We start from the raw sequence: 22042 nt of genomic DNA, 5'->3' as shown, positions 1-22042 counted from the left end.
TTATCATAAGTTCTGTTAGGACAAATATATGTTGCCTTCCCTTTAGTCGTTATATAGAGGTACACTTGTTTGTTCTCGTATATCACATATATGCAAATTATTCTCGAATTAGCTTATTGAGAAGTAAAATCTCTAATACATGCACCATTCAAAACTGAAAGATTCCAAGGTACAATTAGATTAAGAAGCAAGACCTAATAATTTAATTCAGCCTCACCCCACATCATAATATAAATTAGCCTGTACTTAATGATTCTCACGAGGCTTCTGAATACATAATGATGTTATAATTTTAGTGATATTCAGAAGCAAGTTATTGAACTCAAAAAAGGATTCTCTATATCACACAACCCCAACACCTAGAGAGACTGCATTTAATGACTTCCACATGATTCCAAGCTTCTAATCTTCTATTCCAAGAAAAACAGCTCTCTTTCCCTAGTTGTCTTTGGCTTAGGATAATGTAAAATTTTGGATTTTAGATACCACAGAATTTGTCTTATGACCAATGCAAGTGTCTATGTGTTTTTTATTGATTGAAGGAAAAACAATAAGACAAAATACCATTTGCTAGCTCTATTTGTAGCTAATTTTTTTTATTTTTTTTTCATAATAGCTTAAAACCATGCAACTACACTTAAAAAAAATGGTAAAATTAGCACCAAAACACCACCCGTCCGGTGCTATGGGCATAACTTCAATGATGGCGTTGTCGTTGAAAATGGTCATATACTAAAGAAAATTGAAACAATACTCTGCCTAACCACCCCAAAAACAAATCCAATTGTGTGGTTTAATTTAAGCAAACGTAACAATTTAAGTGTTTGATCGATCAACTAATAATTAAATCATATGTAGATCGAACATATGATTTCCCTTATGAGAAATTCATAATAAGATGATGAGATAGAAGCAGTTATAAGCCACTACAGCAGTTCAAAAAATAAAAGTTATACGCCATTACATCAAATTTAGTAAATTTGTTAAGAGTTTTCATCTTATTTATGCGTTGGTCAAAGAAACCGTTATCTTGGTTTCAAACCCCAAAATCCCTCAAATCAATGAAGAAAACTAGTAATAATTATAAAATAAAACAGTTAGGTAATGTCATATGAAACAAAAAAAATCGTATGTATGATAATTATAGTTAGCTTCAGTTATATTTCACATATTATAGATAGTTATTTAGTAAAATCAAGAACTATAGCATAATTAACAAATAAGCAACACCAGCTAATCATATACTAAATTATATATTTATAACGTTGTTATAATTTCAATAGTTTTTATCTTAATACTTTAAAGTATCATGTTAGCATAACTGTGAAGGGGTAAGGGAGGGCCATATATAGCCTCTAAAGTTTTCGTTTATATAGACATTTTATACAGAACATGAATGTTTATATAGATATAAAAAACTTCGTTCTATGGATTGATTGAACTTGGACCCTTAAACAAATTGATCAAGTTCGGGATGAGTTGATTCGAGATTAGGGTTCGCCCGTTACCATTTTTCCTGGTAAAAACTTAAATCTTGTTACATAGTGCGGGTAACTAGCTAGCTTTGGTTAAAGTATTGTCATTAGCTAACAGAACGCGTACGTAGGTGTCCATTTCAGGGTTCTTGATCAAGTTTTGAAACCATAGTGAGTAAGAAGATGAAGAGTAGGTTCTTGGAAGAAGGGAAGGTGGAGACACGATAAGAACCTTTTAAACAATTAATTAAACAAATTTTTAGTATAAATAGACAAAATAGAACCTCAGTCATTGTGTTTTGTTTTTATTAAATTTGATGTTTGTAATAAACTATGTAAAAAAACAGACATCTTTCCCCGTCTTGAAGAAATATAAAACGTGAGACCTCCCAATGCAAACATTGAATGCATTTTTGATGATTTGGAAGATTCTGTTATGGGGATGTGCATGGTTTTCTCAATATTTATATATCGATATATATTTACTAATAAAACACAAATAGAGACAAGAATCCAATCTTTGACAATTTATATATGATGGGGTATGTGAAAGTGACCAACATCACCACAAAACATACTTTCTCCCACCTTCCCATAACAACATTACACATAGATCTTAGTATTACTATTATCAATCAAATGCATGTCAAATATATATATTACATGTATATAGCTTTTATTAGATTAGTTAATATATTGAATATAGTGATAAGAATGTTGGATGAATTTATATACTCCTAAAGAAATATGTTTTCACATTTTATTGTGGATTAGTGTAGTATAGTTTCTATAACAAATATTTAGAGTATCAACTTTAAATAGCTATAGTATTTAATCAAGGAAAATGTCACATACCACACAGTTATTCATATATTTGTCCTCGATACGACTCAAACTAATAGCTTATGGTCGATGGGTCACCTCATGCACTAGGCCAAGGTATTATAGTTTTAGTGATACTTTCGAAATGATAAGATTACCGTCTAGGACAAGTGATAGGGAGCCATGTCGTCAACAATGATACTTTATGGTATACGACATCTGTTACAATTAGTGTATTGATATACACGTCTTGACCGATAAATCAACTCTATGTCTGTCTACCGCCTTGTCGGGTCATTTCTAAGATTCATCAAATGATATATATATATATATATATATTTATGTCTGGGACATCACTTATTGATGCACATTGTATTAAAATGTTTTTGGAAAATAAAAGCAACAAAAAAAATTGTTTTAATAACATAGAGCATTTAGTGAGCAGCTAAAGACTGACCTGAATTCCAATTGCCGGAACAGAAGGAGGTTGGAATTTCCAATGCAGAAGAGAGAGTTCTATTCAAAAAGTTCCAAAACTGCAAAATGTCCTATATACAATTTCTGAAAGGAAGTAAAAAATTCTGAGTAATAATAATACAATAATAATACTGTAATATTTGACAGAAGTGGCAGAAGCAATAGGCATGTGATTGTGATTCCATGGGCTAATTAAGGGACCATATTATTTTGTTACTGCAGGTTTACTCTTTTAAATTTATACTAATTATATTTTGGCTCTGGCATAGATAGAGGTTAATTAATCGCATTTATTTATCCAAAATGTTAAATAGCTAAAGTGTGTTCCATTTTTGAAGTTTCATTAGTTAAAATTACTGAGTATCAGATGTTTCTTCACACAAAGAAAAACTTGTTGTCTAGCAAACAGACTTTCTGCGTAAAGAAACGAGGCCTAGTGAACACACTTTAGAAACAAACTTTATATTTGAACGTATAACAGTTCATTTTACTACTATTAATTTTATTCTTAAGATTAAACTGAGTCACGAAGCAAAGCAAGATAATTCACGACCACTAACATCTATTGCCAACCGTAACATGTTCGACCTCGTTGCATTGCATGAGCACATACAAGTACTTTAAAATGTTGATTGGATTAAGATGGTACATAATAAGTACCTGTTCAATACTTCAGGTAATGCTTGTCAAATTACCCTGAATGATACATTAAAGTTGGGCCAAAGATACTTAGGCCCACCAAGATATTCTATCAGTAACCCATAGTAATGACTAATGAGAAAAGGACAGGAAACATAGCACACGGTTGCACTGCAGAAATTTAATAACAGGACAGTCAAGGAACTCAAGCAGGAGTGCAGGACCAGGTGCATTTAGTTTGGATGGCTATTGTTGGGAAAATTATAATTTAAAGAAAAACAGGGTGACTAACAGGGTGTTTGGACTGTATATTGAAATAGATTTTGCATTGTCAAAACAAGTTTTTATAAAGCATGTTCAAAACCTGTTTTTCCAAAACTCTCTCTCAATGAAAGCGCGTAATCACTTTTTGTCAAACACTTTCTCCTGATTTTTTGGGCTTTTGCAAACACAATTATCAGATAATCTCTCCGAAACAAAATCCCAAGCACCTCCCATTTAAAGTTGTTAAGGCACCTATCTACTACGACCATTGGGGTTAATTATGCATTTGTGTTTACTGTTGTGGTGAATTTCCCATCACTCGGACCTCTGGATTTAGTTCAATCAAGGACTACCTAGATAATGTATCATCTATCCATTAAGAAATGTTGCAAGGGATGCATGTCAGAGTGATAATTAAATATAAAACACACAATTTTAAAGCCAATTATCTTATAAAACAGAACAAAAGAAACAGAATACTGTAAATGTTGCCATTGATATATGTATTATTACCCACTGAACTATGTTACGTATTTGGGTTTTATCTACAATAGTACTAAATACGTTTATAGAAAGAATTACAGCAATGAAAAGGGTTGTGTATTGTCATATGCTATAACAAGGTAAAGGACAAGCATATGAACCTTAGGTGCCATGTGGTCTGATAATTATCGGCTATAGCCTATAGCCTTTGCAATTCTTGCAGTTTTCGTGTGTTATGCTTCTTAATTCCATTCCTGAACAAAATGCTGGCTGAAAGCCGCTTTTCTTTGACAACAAGCGTGGAAACCTTGTCATGTTTGGCTACTTTCCTTTTCAAGTAATTGACTGCCTGTGCCTGAACTGATTTCTCACCAGACAATTTCAACAATGAGATTTTATCACCAAACACAATTGTCCCATGTAAAAAAATCAAACAATACATAACAAAATCCACCAAGTTTTAAAGATGTCTAAAATAAGAGTTGGTCATCAAATGTTGCAATAGGAACATAATTGTTGATATGACAGTTAACCAGTTGACTGTAATCCAGAACCATAAGCATTGGATGTTCATGCCCAGAGTGCAAGCATAAGGGAGGAAATAGAACATACCAGATTGTGAAGAAGCTCTGACTGTAGCAATATCCTTCAGTCTCTTGACTTTTTCAATCACTTCCATGTCTTCATATAGTCCCTCTGAGTCTTTTGTTTTCAGCATATCACTTATTGGAAGACATTCAAGTGCTTTCTCACACGCCTAAAACATATGACATGATTTGGAAATTAATTTCCTCACAGCGAACAGAAAAACTTTAGTTCACATTTTCTGCAAGTAGGAAACCGGCAAGTTGGAACAAAGCTGAGTATGGTAGTGAGCAGGATAGAGATAGTGTTTGAAACATGAGACTCTAACTGCAATATATTGATTTTATGCAAATGTTAGCAGAGACTTGGTAGGTATGAATGATGATGCCAAAGGGAAAGAATGAGATGGTGAATTCGTAAAAATGTATCTAGACTGCATAACTGTATGAAAACCATAACGGATACTTCAGATCCCAAAATCTGACTTTGAGTTGACCATTAAATCATGACTTGCAGCAACTACCTTCAAATGCCTTACATGACAGATACCAGAAAACCAATTCAGAAATACTAGAAGGCGTAGAATATATTCACATGCTTTAATTAAAGCAATTTACCTCATGTTTCCAAATATCGAAAAATATTGACATCAATAAATAGTACGAGAAAATCTTACAAAATTGTATGCCAAGCACAGATATTAAAAGTCATCTGCAACCAAGGACTCCAAGCAATCCACCTCTAAAGTTGCCTCATAATATGATACAGTAATGGCTAAAGACTACAACAGTTTCACTTTTCTTAGCCACAAAACAGAAATCGGATTTCATTTTTGCACATCTTCCTGAAGAACTTATAGAGAACCAGGTGTGCTATCTTGCTCATTGAAATTTTGTTGAGAAAAAAGTAGTGAACGATTGGAATGTACCGCATTTGTTCCATTAATTGAGCAAAATGTGGCAGTACACAGATTGAAAATTCCATTAGCTAACATTAACTGAGATTTATATGATCATAAACTATGGTGATTGTTTGTCAAATCAGTAACTATAAGAACTTCATATCATGCTAATATGCTATGCTGCAAAGGATACAAATATGAGGAGGGTCTGATATGGATATAAAGATTTAGAGAGTTAATTCATGTATTCAACATATAAAATCCAAAACATAAGAATCCAAACTATTAGAAAAGATAACTTGTTGTTGTCTCACTTTAAGCTCTTATGAAGTCACATTCAAGAGTAGAGTGATAACCTTTCTAGCAATGGCATAAAACCTGTTCTCAATGGCATGCTCAGCAAACGTGAACCATTCTGCATATGAAACATGTAGCTGCTGATATCCAACAGAATGCAGTTCACGTAGAGCCAATTCCTCATATCTTAGCGCCAAGCAACTCTGGAGTATAACAAAATTGAAAACAGTCAACTAGACGCATATGCCAACCAGCAAAACATGAACACCTCATAATCACCATCTAACCATAAGACAACAAGATTAAGACCGCCAGTCAATAGACCAAGTATGTCATACAAATTCATTTTTTACACGATTTTCACATTATGTAATTTTGACATACCTAGTTAATTAGGTTAACATTGGCCCTCCCGGCCAAGCAGTTAGTTTAATATAGCAGTTTGACAATTCTAGTTAGCTTTGACATCCTGTATATACAAATATGTATTCTACACAGTTTTATTCAATTAAATCAGACCAAGTTATTATTCTTCCACTTCAATTTGCCCTCGATCTTCCATTAAAACATATTTTACTGAATACAGCTAAGTATCGGTACAAGTATATATTCAACTTGTCACCCGTCCCAATTTAAATAAATGTCCAAATTTGACTTGTTGAGTCTTTCTCCTCTAACTTTGACCGTACATATATTTGTTTGTATAATATAATACCTAATGAAAGTTATATCAGTGTAAAATACATCAAAAGCTCAATCTATCCATATATTTTACATCAATTATTGTATAACACACACGAAACAATTTCCGGTCAAAGTTACGAAATAAAGACTTCAAAAGTCAAAATAAGACAATTAAATTGGGACAGAGGGACGATATATATATATATATAGGGGTGAGATATTTTGAGACCACCTCTTATTTTAGGACCAACTAGGACGATATATATATATATATATATAGGAGAGAGATCAAATAAGAAGGTGTGTTAAGGAAAGAAGGTTATATTAACCAATCAGAGTATGACACGTCGTTTTTAAAAAAAATTGCACGGTGGCATTTTTGTAAATAAATCAAACTTTTGGTCAGCTTGGGTTCTGGGTCAGCTTGGGTCAGTTTGGTCAGCCCAGGTTCTGGGTCAGCTTGGTTGGTCAGCTTGGTCAACCCCAAGCTAACCCAACCCAACCCCAAGCTGACCCAACCCAACCCCAACCTGACCCAACCTGACCCAGAACCCAAGCTGATTCAACCTGACACAGACCCGAAGCTGACCCAACGTGACCCAAGTTGACCCAAAACCCATAATCTACATTTGTGTAGATTATGTGTAAATTGTGTCAAGCTAACCCAACCCCAAGCTGACCCAACCTGACCAGACCCCAAGCTGACCCAACCTGACCCGGATTCCAAGCTGATGCAACCTAACACAGATCCGAAGTTGACCCAACGTGACCCAAGCTGACCCAAAACCCATAATCTACATTTGTGTAGATTAATCTACATTTGTGTAGATTATGTGTAAATTGTGTCAAGCTAACCCAACCCCAACCTGACCCAACCTGAGCAAACCCCAAGCTAACCTAACCTGACCCAAGCTGATCCAACCCAGAACCCAAGCTGACCCAACCCAGAACCCAAGCTGACCCAAAACCCATAATCTACATTTGTGTAGATTGTGTGTCAAGCTGACCCAACCCTGACCCAGACCCCAAACTGCCCCAACCCCAAGCTGACCCAAGCTTACCTAACCTGATCTGACCCCAAGCTGACCCAAACTGACCTAGACCCAACCCCAAGCTGACCTAACCTCACCAAACCCCAAGCTGACCCAAACTCACCCAGACCATAAGCTGACCCAACCTGATCAAGCTAACCCAAACTAAGTTGATCCAACTCAGGCTAACCCAACCCAAGCTGACCCAACCCACTGAGAGTTGAAGTTGACCAAGCTTCACAAAACTTTAAATTATTTACGAAATTGCCACCGCGCTTTTTTTAATTTAGACACATGTTGCGTTCTGATTGGTCAATAGGACCTTCTCTCCCTTCCCTCCTTAACACCCCTTCTTCCAGGATCCTCACCCTATATATATATATATGATCTGTGTTCCAAACTGGTCACGTGACGGTCATATAAGTTATCAAGTCAGTAAAACCATCCCGGCATACTAATAAACAGTCAAACGCACTAAATATCGATATTTGAAAGTTTGATACATACAATAGCAGAAGGTAAAAGTCGAATACAGACAAATAAAAAGTCAATACAAAATATAGAGGTAATTGATCATAGTTGGATACATACAAAAGCAAAACATATCCGATACGTTATGTGATTGATTTAATTAATTAGGACTTTACCTCTGAATCGCCGATAATTGCGAAAGCACGAACGAAAAAATCAAGGATTATAAGCTTGTGATCAACGGAGCTGTTAGTGAGATTACGAATGACAGATACAGATTCACGTCTGATGAAATCTCGCAGAATTTGACGCAATTCGAGCAGCGATTTCACGTCTCTGGTGATCAAAACTGATTCCAGAATGCGTAGAGTTCCGTCATCGAATCTAAACAGCAACAACAACAATACGACGTCGTTTTGATTCTAATTGATGTGATTAAAATAATATAAAATAAATTGTTAATTATTAATCGGATAGATATAGAATACGTACCGTCTGGATTGTATTAGTGAGCGAAAGAGAGAGATTTGTTGAGAGATTGTTTCGCTGCTACTCATTTTTTTGAAATTGATTTGGCGGATGTTTTTGGACTTGAATTTAATAGAAAATTGCAAAAGAAATATTATTGAAAATTAAAAAATGGCCCATGCAGGTCTCGAACCTGCGACCTTCGCGTTATTAGCACGACGCTCTAACCAGCTGAGCTAATAGGCCGATTTGTTACTTACTTTTGTCATTTATGATCTAACTTAAAAGAAAATGTTATAAAATGAGAAATGCGATTCAAAAGTCATGTATCTACCTATCTATCTATCAATAACATGATAGGAGAATAAAGAAGCGTAGGAGATATCGGTTTTTAAATTTTGTTTATATGGTTGTGAGTGTCGTTTAAAATTACATACTACAATTATTTTTTCTATAACTAGCACGTTACCCACGCAAATGCAGCGGTGGTCGTGACAATGTCATTGTAGTGTGGGCCGAGTGTTGGTGGTGGAGATTGATTTGAGTGGTGTGGATAATTGATGTAAATGATTAATGAAAATATATTAAAGAATAAAGGATTGGTAGTGTAAATTAATCATTAATGTTATGAAATAGTGTATGTGAAAATATTTTAAGGGGTGCTAAGTGAAAATATTACATATTTTCAACACTTCCATAAATAAAAGGGGTTATTTCTTTTATAATATAGTATAGATGACGTGTTCTTCTTAATGAGAAGTCGTAAGTTTCATATATCTTTGACATAAGCTTTTTTGCAGTCACGGAAGTTCACCTCGTTATTTCATGCTCGTAAAACGAGTCGTTCTGAAATTAGACTACTCGTAAAATAAGTGAAATCATCCAAGCATAGTATATAGGTTACTTCCAATGCCATCTTCCACGGGTTTTAGGTCTCAAATACCATTTTCGACGGTGTATGGGGGAGGTTGAGATGTAGACAACCTTACCCCTACCAAAGGTAGAGAGACTGCTTTCAGGTTCTATCAAAAGTAAAGAAGGACCTTCAGCCTTACTAGGCATGATGATCGAATCCATGACCTCCATATGAGGAGAAGAAGTAAAGCTTTAAAAACTCAATAAACTAATAAGAAACCTTGATTACTAAAGTTTGATTTTGCCGACATAATCGCACACAATAAAAAGTTTTCCTCATATGGCTTTCTTATTGTGTCATCTTTAACAAAAAGAGTGATTTGTATTCGTTGTCTATTATATCTAAAAGGAAATTGTGGGTATGATTAGAAAATTTGTAAAGGATGAGAATGTTTTAAATTTGTTTTCACTTTATTAGTAGAGGCATTTTGACTTTTACATTAAAATTAAAAATCAATATTCATAAATCATCTTTGAATTTTGGTCATGATTTTCATTAAATGAACAAGATTATCTATTTTATTTAATAATTTCAGAAAATCTCAATCTGTTTTTAGAATATAATGAACATTAAAATTTCTTCTACTATTAAAAGAAGCAAACATTTTTTTTCCAAATTGACACATGACATCTAATTAGACTATTAATTTTAATCTTAATTGTAACTAAGTCCCTTAATTCTTTTGACACTACTCATTTGATTCAATAATCATTTAAAATTACTAACTTTCAGTTATGTCATATATTTTGAAAAAATGAAAAATGTCTGCTCTTTAATAAAACAAATTTCTTTTTCCTATTAAATATTTCTGTCTTTGAAATACCTTATTTGTCCTTGGACTTTTTTTTTCTTCTTTAAGTAACTACCCAAAATCCCTAATAAAGCAAACCGTCTTCCCCTGCCGCCGCATTACGCGAGTACCATGCTCGTATGTCTAGTTTATTTCATGTCTTTTTTTAATCAATATTTTTTTACCATTTAATGCTAACTAAATATGAAACATATTACAATATTTATTCTAAGGTGTCCAATCTAGTTAATTTATATGTTTCAAAATTAAAATTATAAACTAAAAAATATGAGCTACAAAAAAACATTGATTATATAAATAATCATAATTAAAAGGGTGCTCTCACGTTCAACATATACAGAAATTGATTTGAGCCTTGTTAGGTCTGAAAATTAAAACACTAACCTCTGTTTATATAAACAAGAATTTCAACTATTTTATTCATCCTTGTTGATTTTTTACACAAAAATATTGATTGTTATTTATGATATATAAATAATAGATCTTTCAAATATAAATTTAACAAATACAAGTCTATATATATTGAGCGTGTATTGATATCTATACTCTTTTTAAAACCAACAATTAATCTTTTTTCAGCTTTTCAGTCTTTAAATATCCAAATTATCCTTCAACGTTTAACTATTTCTCAACTCGCACATTAGATCTTCAAAATAATTTTCAGCCCCTATATATCCAAATTACCCCTCTTATTTATTCATTAACTTAATAATCTTCATCTAGTATACTTATAGTGCTCTAAACAAAATTATCTACAACATACATCTTACAACCCTTCAAATAATTACACTACCCTTTTTCACATTAATTAATTTTACATTAGAGATCGATGGAATGGTGCGGGAAGTAATTGGAATTGGCGTAGAAGCATAAGGGGTGGAGCTGAGGAGAATCAATTGCAGAAAATGTTAGATCTTATAAAAACTGTGACCATAGCCGAGACTAAGGACACTTGGGTTTAGCATAATGGGCGTTCAAATGAGTCTACTGTCAAAGAAATTCGAAGCCAGATTGATAAGATAACTCTCCCTACTCATTTTGTCCGTACTAGATGGCTTAAGACGGTACCACGTAAGGTGAATATCCCCATTTGGAGGCTGGTGAAAGATAGATTGCCGACAAGGGTGAATCTGTGGTTTCGTGGTACTCATAATAATACTCTTACTTGTCCTAGTTGCTCAAATGGCATTGAAACCCTCCACCATTTAATGGCCGATTGTATTATTGCAAAAAAGGTTTAGATGTCAACTCTAAAATGGTTGGACATAGATATCTCATTTGTAGTTGATTTTGCTGACATTGTTAAGTTTGTGAGAGACATAAGGCGGTAAAGTAAAGCTAAAGAGATCATCCTCACTATTGCTTACACTTTGTGGTGGGTTATTTGGCGATATCAAAATGATTTAGTTTTTAAATGCATAAAAGATAGAGATTTGGGTATGAAAGATAATATTATTAGTTATTCTCATATGTGGTATAACAATAGATGTAAGCCAAGATTCGGTGGAATGTGTGGATCAGGAATCCCCTACTCTACATTTAGTTTCATGGATCGTTTGAGAGTCTAGATTGTGTATAGTTTTTTATTCTGACATTGTTGTATCTCTTAGCCATAATTATCCTATTAATGGTCATTTATTGTTAATATAATATACATCTTTGCCGATCAAATAATAATTACACCGTTGCCGGCATTGTCATCGTTGTAGTCAGCGCATTGGGCGAATATCCTTGTAAGGGTATCTCCAATGAAAGGTCGATGGAAAGCTTTTTTTGTGAAAAAGTCTTTAAAAAGCTTGATACTTGATACTAGTTGGTTTGATTAAAGCTTTACTTTTCATTGAAAAAGATAGTGTCTTTATATGTTAAAGTTAATAGATTAATAATGTGACAAACAAAAAAAACTTGTTTTTTTTTTTACCATTATTGGATGCTCTAATATTGTGGTAGATAAATAACTCTAGGGAAAAAAATAACTGATAACACCATTTGTTTGTTAGTTGTTACGTTGTTTACATACGGCAAAAATAAAAGTACTCGTACAGATTGGCGAATCCTATAGATACAAACAAACCTATAGATACACACAATCACCGGAAACCCAGAACCAAAAAAACCAAAAAAGCCAAAAAAACATCAACCCCGGCATAATATGGCCGGAAGAAATCACATCCCACCGGAATCTCTCAACAGTCGTCGTCAATCATCACCCCCACGTCATCAAACCCACCGTCCAATAATAACCCACGAAATCCAAACACTATTATCCGACAACCAGCGACTAGCAGCAGCACACGTGGCACTAAAGCAAGAACTAGCTGTGGCATTACAAGACCTACGTCACTTTTCATCAGCAGCAGCAAATATAAAGGCAGAAAGAGAGGCAGAAGTGAGGGAAGTTTTCGAAAAAGCGATAAAGATGGAAAGTGAAGTCAGGATTATTGATGAGATGAAAAGTGATTTGGGTGTTGTTAAGAGTGATATAATTAAGCTGCTTGATGAGAGGAAAGAATTGAATGAAAAATTGGAACTTGTTGTTGGAGAAATTGGGAAAGAAAAAGCTAATGGGAGTCGGGTTTTGGAGATTCGAGAAGAGATTGATTCGATGCGTAATGAGGTTCAAAAGGGAAAGTAAGTTTCTTGATTGTTGTTTTTTGTATTGCAGTTTTTAAAAAAATGTTTGTTATTGGTTATCTGTATATGTATATGTTTTTGGTGATTGTTGTGGTTTTAGGGAATTCTTGATTGGTAAATGTTGATATTCGAGGCGATGTGGGTTAGAATATTAAAGAAGAAAGTAAGAATCTTGATTGTTTTTTTTTTGTGTTGATTGTAAATTAAGGGCAATTTGGGTTAGAATTTTAGAGAAGAAAGTAAGAATCTTGATTTTTTTTGTGTGTTGATTGTTAATTAAGGACAATGTGGGTATTCTAAAGAAGAAAGTAAGAATCTTGATTGTTTTTTTGTGTTGATCGTTAATTAAGGGCAATGTGGGTTAGAATTCTAAAGAAGAAAGTAAGAATCTTCATTGTTTTTTTTTTTTTTTTTTTGTGTTGATTGTTAATAAAGGGCAATGTGGGTTAAAATTTTAAAGAAGAAAGTAAGAATCTTGATTGTTTTTTTGTGTTGAATTGTTGATTAAGGGCAATGTGGGTTAGAATTCTAAAGAAGAAAGTAAGAATCTTTATTGGTTTTTTGTGTTGATTATTGATTAAGGGCAATGTGGGTTAGATCAGGTAAATGGGAGTTTATGGTAAAATGTCAGGAAGGATTCCAGGAGTTAGACGCCGTCCAGTTCTATAAAATTTGATGCATCACTATGAAAATTTGTGGCGTCAAAGTGTAGTGTATGGATTCCGTCCAATTCTTTGAAATTTAAAGAGGAAAGTAAGTGTCTTGATTATTAGTTTTGTATGTATATATTTTTTTTGGTGAATGTTGTGATTAGGGAGCATGCTTGATTGGAATGTAGGTTAGATTAGGTAAACGGAAGTTTAAGATAAAAAAATAATGTGTCAAACGGAGATTGTGAAATTAGGTGAGTCAATATGCCACCCTTTTCAGCATCACTATGATACTTTTGTAATTTTGTTGCATCAAAGCATAATATGTGGACATTGTCCCATTTTACATGCTACCCTATGATATTCAAAGAGGAAAGTAAGAATCTTGAATCTTATTTTTTCTTTTTGAGATTTATGTAGTTAGGGAAGGTTTTTGCTTGTTAAATGCTGATAATTGGTATATACACAATGTGGTTTAGGATTGCAAGTATGTTTAGCTAGATGATTTTTCTTAAACATTACTTTCAGTAGCTTTTCTTTCACAGGCTTTAGGAGGTTTGGCCTCCTTCTAAAGGCTACAGTCTACCGAAGGCTTTTTAGGAGCTTTATTATAAAATCAAAAGCTTTAAGGTCTAAAAAGGCCCCAATGAGATTCTTGCCAAACACACCTCAAGTAAAAAGTGAATATAAGGTAAGAAATATAGGAAGGATTCTTGGAGCTTAATGTGTCACGTAATAGCCTGAATTTGTCTGGGATTCCCATGCTACCCTATGATGCTTCAGTCTGAATATTTTGGTACATCAAAGCATTACACTAGACCAGCTCATTCCTTTATCCCTAACCTTCTTACCTTGAGGTTCTTACATGAAGACTACTGAGGAAGTATTGCATGACTTAATCATGGTGTGTATCAGGACTAGTTTTATAGCCACTGAATGAAAATTATGATGTTGGTTTTGAAAATATAATTTAATGGATCTTGCAAAACATGCCACCCTGCCTATGTACGAAGAACTTTGAGTTAGGTTTATTAATAATAGTTTTATATACTTAGCTTAAGAAGACGAATCAGAAATAATATTGATGAACAGGTGATCAACTACACAATTCAATGAGCACTCGAGTTGAGAAAAATCCTTCCTGTCTATGTACAAAGAGTTTTCGTCGCTGACACTGAATGTTGTACAGTTATAGTTGCCAAGACGTATAATCAAGATCCATGCTTTCTAAGACTACATGTAGGATTCATATGATCTGCAGTATGTTTGTAATTTTGTTATGAACCAACTTTGCCATAATGTAGAGTTGTAGACTTGTAGTTTGATAACTTGTTTACATCGTTTTGGTCAAATAGTTTTTAGATTTTCTTTTGTGGATAATGTGTTTTGGTTTCAACAGTTTTATTTGTTCACTGGTTTGTATCAGAAGCGACCATTTAAAACCATGAATGTGAACAATGGTTGATTTGGATTTTCAGTTTTTATTGCTAATGGGTATTTAGAAGACAGAACAAGTTGAGCACAAGCCCTGAGAATGATAATAGTTTGTTTTCTGAAAAACTGGTGTTGGAATATTAGTTTTGAACTAGAAATTCATGTATGGTCTGTAATCTGTATATAAGTTTTTTGTAATACCACCAATGTGAAATGAGAAGAAGTAGTTGGAAAGAACACGATGCACCCTCAGACACAGTTGTTGGGATATTGGATCTTCATAATCATGACACTGTGTATGTATTCCATTCTGAGTTTAAAAATTCCCATAAGTCGACCTAATATTGAATCTTCTATTCTTTTCTGGTTGTGTGTATACTTTGAATGTTTCAACTCTTCGTAGAAGAGTTGGCCACCAGCTGCCACTTTCTAGGAGCAACCTGGGTTCGAATCTTGCCAGAGGCAGAATTGAATTTAAGTGGTTGAATTACCTTGACATTATCCCTGCTGGGGGTTATGTGGGTACCAATTAGGTACATGTGATCAAGCGGTTCCTATCAATCTACCGTTTTTTTAATGTGTTAGTTATGAAAATAGAGTTTATACAACAGTGAATTGCAATTTTGAAAAGAAAAATGTACGAAAGTGGTAGTGTCATTCAATCATACCTATTTAGTTACATTCCATGAAGCCACTACTTGCATTGTCCATTTTCATAATCTTACTTCGCAGTTTAGATTCTGATTTACAGTCTGTAAAGTATTGGCTTAAAAGTTTGTAAAGTTACATATTGACTTGCCTCATTGAATTTATATATTCAAGGAAAATTTGCATTAAAAGGTAGCGACCTTGGTCTGAACTCTGTTTTGTTAACCAACTTTATATACGTTTTAGCAAAGGCTGAACATTCAAATACCAGGTAACGTGAACTGGATTATCGGTCAAAATGATGGTTGTCTTGTAACTCCAAGATTACACTAAATGAGGCTTAAACTTTGAGTCTTTATGCAAGTGCAAACGAAGTTGCTTACCCTAAACAAAAGTCAGACCAAAGTTCGTCACTTTTTATGCTGTTTGTCCATTAATTTATCGAGGAAGTGTAAGTTCCGTTCACCAACATATGCATAGCTGTATATCCCATTGGTCTATTGCGACTTTTGTACTATGCATGTATTTTCATGCTTTTGCTCAAGTCTATCAAGTTTGGAAGTTCTGATCTAGTTTAATTATGATGCAAACAGGGCTGCGATTGAGTATGAAAAAAAGGTGTATGCCAGTAACATTGAACAAAACCAAGCAATGGAAAAAAGTAAGATTTCTATGACCCATGAAATCGAGAAGCTAAAAGCTGAACTTGCTAATGCAGAGAAGAAAGTAATGGCAGTTGCTGCTGCGGCTGCAACAAATACTCCAGGTAACGGTTCATCACTAATTTTTTTGGCAGAATTTTAATCCCAAAGTCACCTTTTTGCCCATCAGTTTTTGCTACAAGATACTGTTGACATTGAATCTGGTCCACAAGATTCTTTAGTTTGTCATTACTGAGGGTTAGTTTTAGGTATTCACTAACGATAGTCCCTTCTCTCAAACCTTATCCAACCAGAAACTTGCAGTTATTATAAGAGTTACATATATTGTTTAAACGGATGGAATGATTTGAACAGGAACCACATATGCCGCAGGATTTGTGAACCGTGATATGGGTTATGGTGGAAATGCATATCCTACCCCATACGCTGGACATCAGGTACGTAATGGATTTTGTGTATATTGTATTTCAATTTGAACTTGCGCCAAATTTCAAATATTAAAGTTAGCAATATGGCGGATTGGGTAAATAGATCAAAATGGTCAAAGCGTTTTGTGCAGGTTGAAAGGGGTCTATTTGGGTTGGCTTGATTTACGTTTGTCAAATAATAAAACTTTTTTTATATAAAAAATAGTCTAACATTCTTGCCCATTTCAGGTTCCACAATATGGGTCTGGACCTGTACCCCCGGGTATGTATGGCATGCAACCTGGTATAGTTGATCCGCAGTATGTACCTGCAGTTGTACCTCACGTTCCATATGACATGCAACATCCAAATGCACATGGATGAAATTTGTTTTCACACTTGAAACAAGCGGTGATGTTTTTCATTTATTCAGTTTTAGGGTTCGGAAAACATCTCGAGCACTATTCAATTTTTTATGATGTATAATAATTTCTAGGGCTTCCGTGTTGCATAAACTGTATTAAGGTTTATGTATAGAAGATGCATATCCAATAAGAAGCAAAATGGGTCTGCATCTAGCAAAAATGTAAAAGAAATAAACTTGTGTAGGAAATAACAATAATGATCTCTTTTTTTTTTTCTCAACTAAATCAAATTCCTGTTTGAAATTCTTGCCATACAGCTATAATAGATTACATGTATGAATGAAATCATGACACAACAAAGTGGAAGGCGCATGCATCTGCAATCTTATATGATAAAACATTGAGTGAGTCTCAGAGCCTGCATTTGCATCTGTAAGAGGTATATGTCTGGTGCTAACTAAGTCTTTTGTAGCGAAGATTCCCGGTTTAGCTATGTGCAATAATAGTTCATGTTGTAATATCGACATAGAAATAAAGATCATCCATCTGTTACAAAGTTGAAATCCATCGGCGTTGTTTTGCAAACAAGTGTGACTGGTGAATTATTGCGAGCATTTTACAATCAGGCGTGCACAAAGTCAATCGAAACCATACATTAAGGTACAACCAACTAATAGTTTCTTTGCAAAATGACCTATGTTATGATCTACTAGACTACCAGGACAAAGTTGAAAAACCATATAACAGCAACAATAATAATCTTAATAATATATAATTTCTTGTCAAGAGGACTATCTCATACAATCTTTATAAGAGATTAAAATCATTCAAGTTGGTAATGATAAGTTAATAAAAAAAGTTCAGCCATGATGAAGAGTTCATGTCAAATAAAACAATTTGAAGATCAACAATTTCTTCTTTCTCTCACAACTTTACTACTTGTAAGTTGTAACCGCCAAAGTGGGTATTCCCGTGATTGAATTTGAACCTTTTTTCTAGTCAAAAAAGTTCATCAAAAAGACTTTTAACCTGTTATTAAGTGATAAATTAGGATATTGATTTTAGGAATTAGTATCTTGAAATGTAACTACAAAATGTTCAAATATTAGAAGATTCGATTCATATGTCGATAACTCATTACACATATCACAAGGACCATGACCCAAATTAAATTAGCTCCAGATACCATCTTTTATGAGTTATAAGTCTCAATAACTTCTATACCATGACCCTAAGGTGTTTATTCAGATTGATGAAAAGATACATATGCTTAATGTTGTTACATAGGCAACATATATATTAATTAAACAGTGCTCTTAATGGCATCACTATATCCGTTTATAGCATCAAAGTACCTATTCCAAAGCATGACACCTCCATAGTTTGGAGATTGTCTAGCAAACGGTATAACTTTTGAAATCAATTCTTGCTCTGGTACGTACCCACTACTCGCGCATTCAGAGGACACCGATGCTGGTACTCCGATAAATAACTCACTAGAAGATAGTGAGGATGCCCATTGACGCCACGACCTCATAAAGCTATCGAAGTCGTTGGATTTGAACTCACATTGAGCTGTAGGGTTATTGTAGAACTGAACCCAAACATAGTCGAATACGTTGGCACTAAGTGCATCTTTGAGCTTTTCATCTGGAAATGGACATTGCGGTGCTGCCGTTAGGTAAATCCTTTTACCACCACCTTGACCATGTTCGCGTAGCCTATTAGCAAGAGCGATGTAATGTGACTCACCTTTTTCTATATCAAAGTCTACACCGTCTAGGACCGCGTCACCAAGTGGCCTAGAACTTGACTGGCCACCAAGGAAGTTGTCCCATATGTAATCAGCCACTTGTCTAGCTTCATCATCTGATGACAATGAATAGGTATCGGAGGTACCCCCAATCGAGAGCATGACCTTCACCCCTTGTCTTTGACAATTATCGATGTCATCGCTAAACTTTTGACACCCGGTGGGCACCCTGGCATCACAATGACTAGCAAGGTTTATCATAGGAGGTTGGTCCTTCCCAAATTGAGAGAGAAAAGCAATGTTAACTATATTATACTTTCCAGTGTTACATGTATCTATAAGATCACCCTCATTATCACCTTGACCCCAATATACCACAAGCTGCCCGGCCTCGGATATCGAGGCCAAGACTGCCAACATCAAAACAGCAGTGAACAAAACTAGCTTGTAAAGCTCCATACCCATCTATATATAGTTATTTGTGTGTGATTCATTTGGTGTTGAATGGTTACCTATTTATACTAACTAGAAAGTTAACCCAATGGTTGGTTGTGATTTTGTCACATTTAGTTTTGATTTACAACAAATTATATAACGTTTGTATATGAATGCATTTTTATTAAACATAGATAATTACCAACAATACATTTTGTTACTTTTTTTATCAACGACAACATATAGAAGTATATGTTATTATTTAACACGTGATATCAACGTAATCATATAATTGAAGTTAATTAGAGAATACTCACAACCGAACAGTGTAAACCGGGTAATAAAAACGAATAAAAGTACTCACCATTAATGAACACATGATAGTAAAGTAACCATAAAAATGACGTTAGTTACATAAACGCCACCAGTGAATGGTGTTAAACAGGCCGTAAAATAACAAGCACAATAAATACAGTGTTAGTGTATAGAAATATTCATCTGGGCAATTGGTATCCCGATCAGACTTTTAGTAACTCCACCAGACTTTTAGCAGCGACTCATTTTTGCAGTGATCGTCGCTGCTAAAAGTTGAGTAAAAAGTCAACATCGATGGGAAAAATCAATTATATTTTGGAGTGAGTTGATTGAATCAAAATATTTACTGCTTTTCTCTCCTTTTCATGTGAATACACCTAAAACATCTACATATTAAATTAGCATTAATTTTTAAAAAGCAATTACTCGTATAATTTAAAAGTTGGATTTTTCTCTCATGTGAACATCCCAAGTTTCGAGATCCACATAATACATATAACCTAAAAGATGTGGAGATACCTTTACCAGTTACGTTTCTCAAAAACAATACATCTCCCTCAAAAATTTGCAGCGACTTGAGTGGTCAAACAGTCAACGCAATAATTACAGTGGTCAATGGATTGCTGACGTGACATGACTTTTTACAGTGACTGTCGCTGCAAATAGTCCTGATCGAGATACTAATTATTCCTGGTTGGGATACGGGCTGTGTTTATTGGCCACAAAAATAAAAATATACTCGTATAATATTAAAATTGTGAATAGTTTCAAACGACATTTTAAGTGTCAAGGCGACGGCAAATCCACGGCAATTGATAAGTATAGAATCTATAGAAATAACACCAAGTCAAGTAGACTTACCATTGACTCATAAATGCGGTTGGCAATCAAGTCTCTGGTTCTTCTAATATCTAAAGGGATAAGATTCGCAAATTGCTGTAATTCAAAATTTTGATTTAAACATGAAAAATATTAAATGTAACTTTTAAGGTTACATAAATTTTTTTTACATTTTATATTAAAAACTCATTCCTTAAATATTAAAGTTAATTGCAAGAATGGTCCTATAATTTGTAAATTTTAGCAATGATGTCTCTTTTCAAATATCGTCGCTATGGGATCTTTTTTTTGAAATTTTTTTAAAAGATTGGTCTCTTTTTAACAGATCCGTTAACGGGTGTTGCCAAGTCTGCACGTGGTCATCACATGCAGGAGCAATGTCGTCTTTTCAAATAACATTGAATGGACCGCTATTGCTAAAATAATAAATCACAAGGTTCAATCTTGCAATCTTGATAATACATGTCATTATTTATTTTTATCTATTCTTTATATGTGTAGTAAAATAATATTAATCTAAGTATTTATTAACCAATTAAAAAATTTAGCTAATTTTTATATATAATTTTACATGTGTCATAATTAAAATTGTTAATTAAAAAATATGAACCCATATTTTTTAATGACTGCTATAATTGGATCAATTTTTTCCGGAATGGTAATGAGAATTTTCTCGACGATTCTTTGGTCATCAATTTCATCACCATAACTTTTCATCTGGTTAACCAAATCGGTTAATCTAGACGAATAGTCATTAAGTGACTCATTTTCTTTCATCTTCATATTCTCATAATCCCGTCTGAGAGACTGCAATTTGATAGCTCTCACTTTTACATCGCCTTGGAATTCTTGTTTGAGAACTTCCCAAGCTTCTTTAGCATTCTTGATCCGCATGATCTTTGGAAAAATTGATGGTATGACTCCCCGTTGAATCATACTTAAAACAGCTGCATTTCTGCTTCTTTTCTTTTTTAATTCAGCCATTTGTTCAACCGTTTGTTTTTCAGTTGATAATGGCTCTTCAAATGTATTATGGACATCATCTAACACATCTAAAGATTGGAATAATGTCTCCATTTTAACACACCAATACTCGTAGTTTTCACCATCGAAAATTGGGACAACAACATGACTAAGATCAAATCCTTGTCTTGCCATGAGTGTTAAAAATATTGTAACTCGTTTAACCCAATATAGATTGAACAAGCTCTGATACCAATTTATGTTGGAAATGTGATGGGGAATACTTAAAACTTAATGAAACTTGATTAAATAAAATTTGGAAGGCTAAAATTTGGATATAGAAAAGGTAGTATTACAAATGAAAATAATACTCCATAAAATATTAAAGTTGATAGCTTTTGTTTACGTAAAATGTGATATGCTCTTTTTTTGAGTATTGATGGAGTTCTTGTATGATTTGCCATGCATTATATAGGCAAAGTCTACACCACCCAAAGTTGACAAACATTGTCTGAACAAAAACTATAGCCTACTATAAATAAAGGAAATATTTATCACATTTTTGTTGGCTAAAAGTTGTAGCAACTAACTCTTGTAGGCTCCTGTGTTGCA

At 33.9% G+C, this 22042-nt stretch overlaps 3 protein-coding genes and 1 non-coding gene across 4 annotated transcripts; 1 reads left to right on the top strand and 3 right to left on the bottom strand.

The window, feature by feature from the left end:
• Window positions 1–4306: 4306 nt before the first annotated feature.
• LOC122606500 (protein DOUBLE-STRAND BREAK FORMATION) lies at window positions 4307–8686 on the bottom strand. Its single transcript, XM_043779357.1, has 5 exons — window positions 8622–8686; window positions 8306–8513; window positions 6003–6146; window positions 4773–4917; window positions 4307–4520 (listed from the first exon to the last, which is right to left on the bottom strand). Exons 1-5 carry the CDS (start codon window positions 8684–8686, stop codon window positions 4360–4362), a joined length of 723 nt encoding a protein of 240 aa, XP_043635292.1. The 3' UTR covers window positions 4307–4359.
• Window positions 8687–8769: 83 nt separating this feature from the next.
• Window positions 8770–8843, bottom strand: TRNAI-AAU. The gene has a single exon. It is a non-coding gene; the product is annotated as a tRNA-Ile (tRNA).
• A 3500-nt stretch (window positions 8844–12343) lies between these two features.
• On the top strand, window positions 12344–17429 carry LOC122607707 (protein FLC EXPRESSOR). Its single transcript, XM_043780733.1, has 4 exons — window positions 12344–12955; window positions 16284–16456; window positions 16707–16789; window positions 17009–17429. The coding sequence occupies exons 1-4, from the start codon at window positions 12477–12479 to the stop codon at window positions 17141–17143; spliced, it is 870 nt and encodes a 289-aa protein (XP_043636668.1). The 5' UTR covers window positions 12344–12476; the 3' UTR covers window positions 17144–17429.
• Window positions 17430–18326: 897 nt separating this feature from the next.
• On the bottom strand, window positions 18327–19386 carry LOC122607699 (basic endochitinase-like). The gene has a single exon (XM_043780723.1). It carries the CDS (start codon window positions 19340–19342, stop codon window positions 18428–18430), a length of 915 nt encoding a protein of 304 aa, XP_043636658.1. The 5' UTR covers window positions 19343–19386; the 3' UTR covers window positions 18327–18427.
• Window positions 19387–22042: the final 2656 nt, after the last annotated feature.

The sequence above is a fragment of the Erigeron canadensis genome, chromosome 7 (genome assembly GCF_010389155.1).
Source record: "Erigeron canadensis isolate Cc75 chromosome 7, C_canadensis_v1, whole genome shotgun sequence".
NCBI lineage: Eukaryota > Viridiplantae > Streptophyta > Magnoliopsida > Asterales > Asteraceae > Erigeron > Erigeron canadensis.
The sequence above is the reverse complement of the archived record's forward strand: the minus strand, read 5'-3'. Positions and strand labels throughout refer to the sequence as shown.